Consider the following 14,353-nt stretch of genomic DNA (forward strand, 5'->3'; position numbering starts at 1 on the left):
TGTTAAATAAGGAAGAAAATACCTTCCATTTCATAATAAATTATATCTTATCCAAAAACATGTCCTTAGAAATGTTATAAAAAAAAATTATAAAAGAAGAACCCAAATTAAATGAGAAAGTGTTGAGTCTCATGCTTTTCTCCTTCCCTTTTTAAGTGCAAATTAAAACCGTGAGTGAATTGACTGATACCTCTCCTTTTTAATTGGGTTCCAAGATTTTGTTCCTTCTCATGTGATTCATGCATGATATCATATATGGTTGCATCATGGTTCATTTCTTGTCACGCTTGTCCACCGAAAGGTTTTACAGTCTCACGATTAATAAAAGATGAAATTAAAGAAAAAGAAATGTCGGTGCTCAAAAAGCATGTGAAAACTTTATTCTGGTTGCTGCTACTTAAGTTGCACATTTCAGAATACAAGTGGGTACGACTGTGCATTAGTACATTACAGTTCTTAATAGGTTTTATAGAAAAAATGTGGCCTAAAATTTTCCAACAAGGTAATCATTTTGACACCAAGCCTTTTTTTTTTGTCATAGATCGAGTTATTATTATTAGATTAGAGAAAATTTGGGAAAAGGTGATAAGTTGCCTGCGGTTTTCTATTAATTTCTGGTTGGCTAAACGTACCATTTTTTTTTTAAAGTGGCAGTTCCAATATGTAATGTCTTCCATAAATATGATTGAATCAGCCTGCAATAATATTTGATTGTTAGATTGAATCTTCAAGCACCTTCAGCTCGCCACAAAACACAATTTGCCACACTGAATTTCCAAATTATTTGGGAAGACTATTCCCTCATTTATTGTGCAATTAGCATAGAAAGTTTGGCTTTGAAAAGATAAAATTTAACTACATATCAAGTCATAAGTATAATGTGTTACTTTTTATTTAAAATTGTGTTTTTATCTCAATCATCTATGTTTTCAATTCAAATTATCATTTAATCCATAAAGTTGACATAATAATATAAGTTTTCATTACATTCACATGTGAAGAATGATTTATTTGATCCAAAAACTTGTAATCCAGTATTATGTTTCAAAGATTGATATTTTAATTATCAAAGGTCTCTAACAAACACTCCCATTTTGTAATATCCCTTTATCTTGTTTTTTTACTTTAGCTTTCTTGTTCCTCAACACAACACAATACCCTTTTGAGAGATAACCACAAATATCAATCCTTTAAGAACAATCCTAATCTTAACTCACCTTGTACTACTCTTCTCGTTTTTCCTAGAGTTAACAATTAATAGATGTTTTTTCACTCCTTACTTTCATCTTTCATCTAATTTTTGTCACACTAATTGGAATAACATAGTTGGCTTGTGGTAGTGTGGCTTGATAGGATCCACAAAATTTTGTTAGGAACCTTTAATGGTCTCTACAAGAAAAGTGTAAATTAATTAGCTTCAACCAAAAACAAATTCTAATCATTGAAAGTCCAATCTAATGATTATTTTAGTGTCAAATGATGACCTTTAGGCTAACACAACGAAGGTCATTACTAATGTATTTCTGTTGATTGAAATAGTCTGTCTGTTTATAGCATCAACCAAGTCAACGCAATGGAAAGAGCTCAACACACAAAAATAACATCATCAGTCGCGACATTGTGTCTTCTCCATTGGAGGAAAAAACCAATATAATTCCACAATCATTGCCATGTCAACATTAGGAAAAACAAAAAAATAAATAAAAGACATATATAGAAAAAGGACACCATTCCCAGCTATTTCCTACCCTCCATATTGTCTCTCCATGCTAGCAATGACATTGGCTGATCGATGATCGCCTCGCCTCTTTTCTCCTTAAACCTGTTACCGAGAACTAAAAGGAAAAGCAAAAACACACACACACACACAATGAAATACAAGGAAAAGGGAAGAAACAAAGTAGAGAAACAACTACTACTATACATGAATCGTCATACATTCATTCTCTTTTTCGTTTTCTTCCTCTTCTTCTCTTCCCTACAAGATACCAACTTTTCATGATGTGTTTGATAGAATGAAATAGAATCAAATTAAAAATAAATATTTGAATTAAAATGGTGTGATTGAAGTGTGATACTCATAATAATTCTTGAAATTTCCCATTTCTTTCCATTCCATTTCACCTGTACTAAACACGAGGTAAATGAGGAAAGGTGATCAACGACTTGGGTTAGGCCTACAGAAAGATTCTTTAGGTTTTAGTGAAGGCTACTAACGGACAATTTGAGAGACAAAATGAGGGTTTGAGAAAATTAAAAGGGTTTGAGAATTAAGTTTCTCGCTTGGATGGGAGAGAGAGAGATAGGATTTGGTGCTCACACTAAAAATGAATGTTGACTTAGGCGATGCTAATATAATATTTTTTATTTAGCATCAACCTAATTAATAAAGTGGCGTCCAACATTGGCAAACAGATATTAAAAAAAAACATTAACATAAATTTTTTAGCGTTGACTAACTAATGCTAATAATTAAGTGTCAGTATGGTAGTTTATGCTAATGATTTGACACTAATGTATGAAAATATGATAGTAGGTGTTTATTATTTAAGGTGCTATTAGGAATATGTTTACTTCATTAAAAAATGATATATATATATATATATATATATATATATATATATATATATATATATATATATATAAACAAATTTTAAATAACTATTTCGTAATGATAGTACCTTTAAATATTCTTCATTTAATTGTTTTATTTTTAACAACTTTTTCCTTTTTTTCCTATCTAATTAATATAGAGGCTACTTTAAGAAGTGGATTAACTTTTTTTATTGACACTATTAAAAATAAATGATTTTAAATAATTTTTTTGATGGGTTTGATTTTATTTTCTTTTTGCTTATATTTTAATTCGAAAGAAATATATATACTAATATTTTAGCCTTTGCAATTACTAGGATGCATTTTTCTTTTATATTAACTAAAATTTATAATAAATAAACATTTATGATTATATAATTTATATTTTAATTAAAAATCATAATGGATAAATACTTTTGAACATATAAATTATATTTTATTCTACCTTTCTTATAAAATAACAATTAATTATTTGTCATCTTGAAACTAATTCAAACACTATCAACCCCGTTGGTAGTAACGTTACTCTTCTATGCAAACAATGCGACATGGTTATGCGTTGATCATGTGTCATAAATATTTGAAGAAGACATATAACTGAGCGTGGCACATGTGTCGGAGTTGATTATTTTTATACTATCACACATGATTCTTTCTGATCCCTGCACTCTATATACACGAAACATTGCTTTCAACGGTTCATGATAATGAGCCAACGGACTTCCCCATTGCTCATTTAAACCTAAACTGTTACGCAAGTACTGTAACATTAGCTTTCTTTGTCACTCTGGTATATGCAATGTTTACAATGCAAAGGAATCGAATTGGATAAAGATGTATGAAAGAGAAAGAGAGAGAAAATATATAAGCATATGATAGATAACTATGTATCACTTACTCCGTTTTAAAAGACTGATATTTAAGATTTTCTTCTCAGATAAAGAAAAGTAAATATTCTAAGAAAATACCAGTAGTATTTATTGGCAAACACTTTTACTAAAATATCTCACTTTTATTAAAAATATCTTTATTCTTTTTCTTAATTATAATAAATCTTTCAAGATAACAACATTTATTAGATGGAAAAATTAGCACAAATGTTAATATCTCATTGAAAAGTGAGAACATTATTTGATTTTAAATTTTGTTGAAAGGTTAAAATTGTAGTTATTTTAAAATGGTGGGAATAATAAAGAGAGAGACAGCAAAATAAAGGATAAGAAATCGGATGTCTATGAGGTATGAGTGTACATCCAACTTGATGTTTTCAAAGGCATAACAATTTGTGCAATTGGATTAATATAGAAAAGTATCCTGTAAACTTGCTTCATATGAAGAAGCAGGGGATACATAAGAAAAATAACCCTTTTTAATTTTTAGGAACAATTCAATACATTGAAACCAATAGTATGATTTACCAACAAAAGCTAAAACGCTAGTCATTGAGAAAAATAAACCAAGACGAGGACTAACTACACTTCTTTAATAGCTCCCTTTCCCATCTCAACACCATTGCCATAATCATCATGCTCCACGAATCTGGACCAGAAGGGGTGTGCCTGCCAAACCTGCCCCATTTCTTCAATTGGAATGCCCTTTGTTTCGGGCAAGAAGAAGTAGACGAAGAATGTCATGATCAACACGAAGAAGGCAAAGAAGAGGAACAAGCCGAACTTCATGTGGCAAAGCATTGTCAAGAAGACTTGTGCAATCAAGAAAGTGAAAAGCATGTTCACCGACACATTGATACTCTGAGCAGCCGAACGAATCTCCAAGGGAAAGATCTCACTAGGCACCAACCAACCTAGGGGACCCCATGACCAGGCAAATGCTGATACATAAATGCAAATGAAGAGAACCACAACAATTGCATACCACTTTGGCAAATCACCTGGGTTCCCATCAGTTCCAAACTTTGCTCCAATTGCAGCTGCAACTACAGCCTATACAATACACACCAACATATACTTAATTTAATCATAACCATTTCATAAGTCAACATTTTTTCATTCAATAACTTGTACAATTAAGTAGTACATTGAAGATTAAGCAAAAGGGTACCTGGCAAATGAGCATTTGGACTCCACCTTCAAGGAAAAGGGCTCTCCTACCCCACTTGTCAACACCATAAATTGAGACACAAGTTGCGACAACATTAACAACGCCGGTGATCACAGCTGACATTAGAGCAGCATCATCCTTAAACCCGATGGAGCTGAACAGGACCGGCGCGTAAAACATGATGACATTGATTCCAGTGAGTTGCTGGAAGAATGGAATCAACACTGCCATGGTGAGGTGGGGTCTGTACTTTCTTTGCAACAAGTTCCTCCAAGGGTGCTCCACTTGGCTAGAGGATTCACTTGCTGCCACAAGGTCATTGAACTCTTCATCAACATTGTCGATGCCGCGAATTCTCTGAAGCTGAGCCTTGGCCTTCTCGCGATCACCCCTTTCAATCATGGAATTGGGAGTGTCTGGAAGGACTAGTGATCCTACTGTGATTATAAGGGCAGGGACCATAGCACCTCCCAAACTCAACCTCCATCCCCAACCACCTTTGATTTTAGCAAAGAAATAGTTCAACACATTGGCCACAAGGATACCAACAGTGATGGACAACTGAAAGCCAATGTTCAATGCTCCTCTATATTTGTATGGAGCCATTTCAGATAGGTAGAGTGGCACAGACTGTTCATCACACAAGTAAAATCAGAAAACAAGAATGATTAGTCAAAGTTAAAACAAATGTAGCAACATTGATGTAGAAATAATTGACTAATAACTAGTTCACATGTAGCTATGTAATTTAATTAGAAAAAAACGTGTAAGATCACATGGGTTTTTATCAGCTTGTCCTCCCTGTCCGTCCCAAAATGACTAATCTTTAAGAAATATCCAAGAGAATTAGTTATTATTAAGGAACAATTTTAATAAAATATCATTGTTTTCTATTAATCTCAATAAATATATATTAAGTCTTTTAAGATAATATTATTTATTATAAGACAAAATTAAAATAAATATTTAAATAGAGTCATGAGTTAATTAAAAAAAAATCAAAGACTAAAATAGAGTCATTTTGGGATGGAGGAATAATGTTTATTTTGGGGAGGAGTAACCTGTAAAACAAAGCCCGGTAACGGAAAACTAGAGTAAGATTTTTATTTCATAAATTCTTTTATTATAAATTCAACACCGTGGAAAATGGTGTAAAGGAACGTGGGAACAGGAAGCGAGGATGTCACACGCAAAGAAAAACGGGTCACAAAATTAAGTCACTATTAGTAAATTAGTGGCACCAATTGTGTCCATCCTAATCCAGCTATCACTCTCTACACATGCTAAGAGATAAAATGAGTGAGGATTCTTTGTATAAAACCCAAACAAGTCCAATTTGCTCAGTTTCAAAAGGTCAGTCAAAAAAAAAAAACAAATGGGCAGAATCAAAATGAGCCGAAATCAATAAATCATAATACTTAATAGAGTAGAAAAAATAGCCCCAAAATACAGTAAAGTAGGGAAATGAATAGTTGCGGTAGTAAGTAGTAACCGACGACTTTTTGACTCAATAAAAAACTATAATCACAACCAATGAATGCCTGAAAAGTTCAGAAACCGTATATTTACAACGTGTCAGCAACTTTCTACGAAAGGTTATGTCTTTCTCTTTCTGTCAGAGTTAATAAAACGTATAGGGAGTTCATTTTTTTTATATTCCATCTATTGTCCCTTTCTCCCCGGAGAAAAAAAATAAATGATAATAAATATCATTTATACAAGTAGATCTGGGAAAAGGATTCAGTATCAACGACAACCAGTACCAAAATAGTGCACAACAGACAACTTAAACTGTCGTATTACTTACTCAATTATTATTTAGAGAAAAAAAAAAATGAACAGATGGTTTTATGTCTGAATTTGAAGGGGAAAAAACGCAAAATTTTGACTCGTTCTCTCTACACAGCGAGAGAATATCGGAGACATACCCATACCCCCGTGTTTCAATCCAATAAATCCAAAAATAAAAATATAAAAAATAAAATTATTTTGCTACAACAAAAGAGGAAAAACCCAAAATTTGCTTGCTAAATAGATTTTTTATTAGAGGTACTTGAATTGATAGTGACTCAATTAAATAAGAGAGAGATTTGAAAGGAACAAAAATCAGCATATTTGATTTCAGGTTTCATAATAAAATTATTAGTAATAGATTTCACATCTCCAACGTGATTACGAACGATACCTGATTGGCGAAGCCGATACCGAACCCGAGCAAGATCCGACCCACGATTAACATCCAAACGTGTTGGGCGAAACCGTTGATGAGGGCACCGACGAGGAAAAGCAAGCCTCCGAAAAGCATGGAGAGTTTCCGGCCGAATTTACGCGTGACGGTGGCGGCAACCAACGACGACAGCAAAGCGGCGAGGTACAAGGACGACGTGAACATCGTCAGTGTCTGGCTGTCGTATTGGCAGTACTGGTTCACCGTTTTGTCGGAGTTTTTCTTCCGGAACACTGACGGAAAAAACTTGAGCAGAAACGGATCCATGGACGTCACTCCACCTGATCATAACCCACACAAGCACAGGCATTAAAACATAAAAGTTATACACTCACCCAGATCATAGGTTAAATCAAAATAAAACACTAACATAAGTGTACACACGTGTGTGTTAATTAGTACCTGAAATTCCGATATCGTAACCGAAGATTAAACCACCCATGGCTGCAACTATACATGTTACCGTCACAAATAGAGTGAGGCTTCCAGGGTACTCCTTGCCCCCTCCGGTGTTTATACCTCCGACCGCAGGCATTTTTTAGTTTTTTTGCTCTCTTTTTCTAGCCTCAATAAGAGAGAAAATTACGAGAGAGAGAGTGAATCTGGGTTGTTGAAACTTGAAACAAAGAAGAAAGAGAATGGTGAAGAGAACAGAGACAGGGAAATAGAAACAGGATGGAGCTTTTGGATGGGGAGTGGCAAGTGTTTATATAGCCAGATTTTCGGTTGAGCTGTCAATGGTGATATAATATGAACATATGCTTATCTATAAATTCAATTCAATTTGCATTTCACATTATGTAAATTTTGAGAAACTGTTAAGGTTATTGGGCATCGCCCATTGTGCAATTAATAAAAAGTTTAACATGTATGCACAGATTGTAATTTTATATTATTATTTGAATTATTTAAAGATAATAATTTTAAAAATTGATAAATTTATTTTATATAATGGATTATGATCGAATCTTTGTTAAAACTTTTTAAACTGTTAATATATAATTTTTTTCTCATTAATATATATATTTTTTTATTTCACTTGCCTGAACTGTTTAAGCATCTCTTTCCCCTACAAATTGTTACAGTACGTTTTAAAAGAAAAAATTAAAAGCAATTGAATACAGAAGTAAAAGCATTTAATTCTGGGTTTGCAATCAAAATTATTTTAGAGCAGGCGATTGGCTTATTAGTGCTCTTCATATTGATTAAGTAATTAAAAGAAGAAAATATTTATTGTAAAAATATAAAAAAATAATGGATAACATAACATAATTTTGCGTATTTTAATATAAAAAATTCTTTTAATTATTTAACCAATATCTTAAAAATATTAGTTAACATTTACCTTAGAGTAATTCATTAACGGTATATATTTTCTATTTAATAACCAAAATTTTAAAAATAAAACACAGAAGAACTTATTTTAATGTAAAGATACTAAACAGTTGTTTTTTTTCTTCTTATAAACATACATAGACTAAAATTAATTTTTAATTGATTGAGAGTGTAAGTATTTTACACTAAACAATTAAACATTTTTATAAACAGACTTTGTGTAAATATTTTGGATATTTTGATTTTGATTTATATCGATACATAAAGAGTATCTATTTGAATTTTAAAACTATATTCATGAAAAAAGCACTTGTTAAGAGGAGCATTCTTAAATCGTTCTATATAATGGATTGACTACATGGATTTAAAAATACAGTCCACCGTTAGATGAGCCTACAAAAGTCGAAATTCAAGCAGGGAAGTGGAGAACGGACTAAGATGACAAAAGATTAATTTAAAACCCTTTTTACATTGCCAACAAATTTAGAGTTCCTTTTTCACGAATTCTCTTTTCCCCCAAATGAGGTTTTCAAATTTGTTAGTTATACAGTTGGAGGAAAACTGGCAATAAGATAATTGGTTTATCCAAAACCAATTAAACCAAAAAAAATGAAAATTGGTTTATCCATTGTGAAGTGGCATTGGATAATGTTGGATTAATTGAAGGGGCAGTTGGTGTTGGTAGGTAACGTCGGTGTTCATAGTAAAAGTGGTCGTCGATTGGATCAGGATGCGTGACTTCGATTGCCTTTACAGCAATGTTGGATCAATGAATCTCTCCTTCAAATGTGGAAACATAAGAAGAATGTGTGAGGATTGGAAAAGAGACTAAAACATTACTTTCATTAATTAGATTTTAGAGGGAGTGACCTTAAACTTTGGAAAAAGAAAATTATCACTTTTTTTATTTTTTTTAAAAAAGGAAAAATTGATCAGTTTATTAATCTCAAGATTAATTTAGTTTTCTTTTAAGAAAATTGAATTTACCCACTTTTTTTATGGGCAAAAGGAGCCCAAGCCCCCATTGAATTTATCCACTAAACAACCATTATCATCTTTTAAAAAGTAACTTTAAAGTTTTAAAATGTCAAAATTTATACCAGGAAGTAAATCAACTAAGGTGAAATTATTTATAAAAGGTCTTTAATTTGAATTTTAGGTATGTAATTGTGTTAAATATTCAAGAAAAATTTTATTATCTATGGTAATTCTATCCAGCTATAAAAAAATTACTTCTGGTGAATTATACATATGATTTAGACTAAAAAAATTAAAATTTATTAATGAGCAAAAACTTTAATATTCTTTTGAGAATAATACTCCCTCCTTCCCAAAATAATTTTTATCTTATATTATTTTATACATGCAAGAAAAAATAATAAATAGATTAAAAATAGTAATAATTTTATAAAATTAATTTTATATTATCATTAATTCATTTATACTTGTGAAATGGAAATAAAAGATATAAAAATAAGAAATTCTACTACAACTACTTTATTACAATAAAAAAATATTATACTTTTGATCTCTACCTAACAATCTAAAAAGATTGTAAAAAGCGACATAGGGAGTATTTAATATAATGAAGTGTTCATTAAGTGTTTTACGTGCATTCAATTAATGGCGTTAGATAGTTAATTTACTATTGTCATTACTCTTAATTAATGACTTTTAAATAGGGGTATATATTGGCCCACGAACCTGATATTTTTTTTTTTACACAACCATATATACTTCAATTTGCTTTTTACTTTTTAATTTAGTAGTGTTTGATAATACTAGCGAAAACGGTAAACTGACATAAAAATAATAAATCACGATTTTATCCAATTTTCTAATTACTTTTTTTAAATAAATTACGATTTTATTATTTTTATGTCATTTTATACTTTTTAATTATTTCAACAACTAATTTTTTTAAACACTTATATATTTAATAAGTTAACTTTGTTGAAGATAGTCCGAAGCTAAAAATTGATAACTGAAAACTAAAAAAAAATTAACTTATTGAAGTATAAATGTTCAGTAAGTAAAATTAATAGTTAAAGTAAATAAAAAGTATAAAATGACATAAAAGCAAAAAAAATCATGATTTATTTATAAAGGGTGATAATTAAATTTGATAAATATATTTAGGATAGAAAAAGAAAGAAAACATAAAAAGAATTAGAAGTTAGCATTTTAATAAACACCGAAGCTATTAAAAAATTATTTATCAAATAATCAAAGAGGTTTTTCAACTAAAAATATTCTATCAAATATAATTTTAATCTAGTATATATATATATATATATATATATATATATATATATATATATATATATATATATATGAAGATTTCATTCTATAGAATGATGTTAGAGGACAATTCCATATTTATTTTCTCTAAAAATATTAAATGATATTATTTAATTCAATTATTAATTCAAATCAATATTATTATATTAAGTAAATAGATTCTATTTTGTTATTCATTCTATTAGAATTATATTCAATTAGTTTATTCTATCAAATAATTCGATTAGTTTATTTCATCATTTTTTTATAATAAGTAATTGATGGATAAATTCAAACGTGTATTAGTGTATGTAAAAAAAAAAAGAGTGTATTACTGTAAGTTCAAACATTCATGCATTGTTAGTATATTATAACATTTTTTTTAAATTATTAATTAATTAAAAATTATTTTAAATATATATATATATATATATATTAAAATAATTATCACAAAAATCAATAATTTTACTATAATAATATGACAATGTGGGTGCATTTTAATTAAAGTTTGGTTATACTTAATAAAATTAATTGATAAGTTAACTAAAAACTTATAAGTTATAAACTAGTAGCTCAAAGGTTGAAAGCTATATAAAAGTATATACATTTCTAACTTAATTAAAAGTATTTGATAAGACTAACTGATAAATGTCAAATGACATAGAATATAAAAATGATATATTTAATATTTGAGTTTTATTTCAAATAACTTACCATATTAAAAAGTAGGTTAATAATTTTTTTAGTATAAATACATTAACAAATTATATTATTCATTTATTTTAAAATAATATATAATTATAATTTATTAACATACTCATATTAATATATATATTTTGATGGTGGGAAAATATTTTTACACTTATAGTATATTAAAATTAAACTCATATTTTAAGCAGATGTTTTTATCCAACTTTGATGAAATAGTGATGCACAAAAAAAAACAGTAAATTTAGCGTTGACCAAAGTCGTGGCTAATGACTATGTAAGCGTCGTGACGAACACTAGGCCATTGCAACAAAGGTCATTACAATATGACTCAAAACCTTTTCACCAATTCGAAACCATGTATATAGAGTAAATATATATTTTCTCTCATTTTCATATGCTTTCCGGTTTGTGGAGCAAACCAGTATAATTATCCATTTTCGCTGCTTTAACAAAAGTAAAAAGAAATGAGAATCTCTATATAAGCAAAAGAAATTCTCTCCAGAAGCATCTCAAAAATATGATGTGTATAAAACAAAAGTTGACTAAAAAGAAAAAGAAAACGATCCCAATTAGGAAAAGAGGGAAACCAAATGGATAATTTCTTTTACGTAGCCAAACTTTTTTTTTTTTTGGGTACATTATTGTTCTTTTCTAGTCTCCTTATTTTGCTCTCTTTCAAATTTTATCCCTGTTCAAAACAATCTTTAAGCATTCTTCACTTTGTAATTGTAACTTCCCTTCTATTTCCTCGAAACATTTCTTTTGTTCTTTCCTTCTTTTTTCCCCCTTCCATCCTTTTCCGGTTTTCCCTTTACTTGTTCCTTCTTGTTCAATGTTTGTTCAGTTTAATTACCTACATACGAAGTTAGAATAGTGAGTATGAAAATAAAATTTCCTTGTAACAATTAAGTCTTACTTAGTGAGGAATAAATGTATGTAAGCATTTTTAATATATAGCCACTAAATAACATTATCCATTCAAAGACGGAAGGCTCGAAGAAAGTAAGCACGTATGTAACCATTTGTTGATGTTCCTCATGTTCATATGGCATCATCATGTGGTCATGCCATTTTACGGCTTTAAGTTAGTCTCCTTTGGAGTGCATGCATGGGTCCACTACTCCATGTAAAGTCACCCGTTTCCCACGTGCGGTGAACACTCGCCTTTGAGCATTCTCTTGTAGGCATAGCAAGTTTGGAACCAACATCAGTTGAAGAATGAAATTCAACACAATTGTAATGAAACTAAACTTACATTATACAATTAATCATAATCTAAAACGATATGATGATGTGTATTTTATAATATTAAAAGAAGTATAATTTTTACTCGATCTCTGTATTTTTTTAATTTTATGTGTTTATTCATTTTCTTAATTCAATCATATATTTTGATAAATTTTGTTTTGATGCTTTAATAAAGTTATTTTACAGTATGATTTATGAATAGGCTAAGATTTATGAATCAATTTATGTTAATATTTGAAAACTTTGATGGCAAATTTAAATTGAAATTCCATACACACATGTACAATTTTAAATTTGACATCTAATATGACTTTAAAATATTTTTAGTTATAATACGATTATACTTATCAATTTTATTTTTCTCATTCGTATACCAACAAGTCCTTAGTATTAGGGGAACTAAATTTTGTCCTTTAAGTAAGATATTACATTTGTAGATAGAAAAATATTGTTAGAAAAATAGCCTTGACTGAAAATAATCAATCAAAATTTTCAATAAAAATTAATCATTAGTTACTTCACACCGCATGCAATAAATATTAGTGATATATCATTATAGAATTCAAAACAAAATCAATCGTTAAGAGTAAGACATTGTAAAAGTCTTTGTCTGTGTTGTGAGTGGACTGTCTCTTTCCGTCATTCTTCTTTAATAAAAACAGAAGCAATTTCTTGTATATTAAATATTCATAATTATTTTTTTAAAAAAACGAGTTTTAAAAATTAGTATATCTTTTATAAAATAAATATCTTAATTTTCAATAAAATTTATTTTATTTTTTATTTATATTATTAAAACATTAATTAGGGTTCATAGTTGAAAAAAATGTTTAATTTCTACAATTAGTCGGGTAGTAGAAACAGAGAGAGAAGCGCGTCATCTGATAAGCTCAATGCAATTAGAAGACAAATGCACAGAGCCTCGCCTTGCACAAGGACAGGTCAACGGCCCAAAAATCTCCCATATATAAAGCCACAGATAATAAAATCAAAATATAATAATAATTTATACTAATAATAAAGAAAATATTTCATTGTTGTGTCCACATTTTTTAGATAATTTTGCCCTTCATCAATTTTTAAACTTAGTTCAGATATTCTTTGTTAACAACTATCCCGTTACTTTTCTAGTTAGTTACTTTTTTTTTTCTTACTCTTATTATTATTTTTGCTTAACTTTTAAACCTTTTTTTCTTCTTTTTATTTTATTTATAATATATAGAGAGGCATCTTTCCCTAATAATAATAATTTGGGAAAATAGTTTTCATAATAATTGGAATGCAAAATGTCAACCTGCAGCATTCTTATAGTTGAAACAATAGCCCATAATGAAATAATAATGATATATTATGCACGAGGATAGGTCATACAACATGGACCTATAGCTGGAAATTCATCTAGAATGTATCAAGGTATCTTTCAATGTCTCAAGAGATTAACTAATATGTTTTTAAAATAGAAAATCATCAAGGCGTACATAAAAAATTTCTTATATACGCAATTAACAGTTAAATCATATTTAACATATTTAAGAATTGAATATTTATCAATAGTCTTGATTAAAAGTTCTAACTTTTTTTAACTTAATATATATGACAAAATTTATATATATATATATATATATATATATATATATATATATATATATATATATATATATATATATATATATAAGTACACATTGGTGTGTATTAGTATTTAACACAAAAAGAAATGGATTAAAAACTCATTTATTTTTAGTTTTTCAAAATTTAATTTAAAGATATTATTATATTTTACCATTTAACTTAAAAAATAAAATAAAAATCTTTTTTCTCTCTCCTATCTTTTTTTCATCGTTCCTCTGTCCTTTTATTTCTGATGTATAAAAATAAGACCGTGACATACTCACAAAC

The 14,353-nt window shown here is 29.0% G+C and overlaps 1 protein-coding gene across 1 annotated transcript; it reads right to left on the reverse strand.

Moving 5' to 3' along the window:
- Positions 1-3,805: 3,805 nt before the first annotated feature.
- On the reverse strand, positions 3,806-7,572 carry LOC114419480 (sugar carrier protein C-like). The gene is made up of 4 exons (XM_028385153.1): positions 7,286-7,572; positions 6,842-7,164; positions 4,657-5,286; positions 3,806-4,538 (listed from the first exon to the last, which is right to left on the reverse strand). The coding sequence occupies exons 1-4, from the start codon at positions 7,416-7,418 to the stop codon at positions 4,068-4,070; spliced, it is 1,557 nt and encodes a 518-aa protein (XP_028240954.1). The 5' UTR covers positions 7,419-7,572; the 3' UTR covers positions 3,806-4,067.
- Positions 7,573-14,353: the final 6,781 nt, after the last annotated feature.

This window comes from Glycine soja, chromosome 7, assembly GCF_004193775.1.
Source record: "Glycine soja cultivar W05 chromosome 7, ASM419377v2, whole genome shotgun sequence".
Classification (NCBI taxonomy): domain Eukaryota; kingdom Viridiplantae; phylum Streptophyta; class Magnoliopsida; order Fabales; family Fabaceae; genus Glycine; species Glycine soja.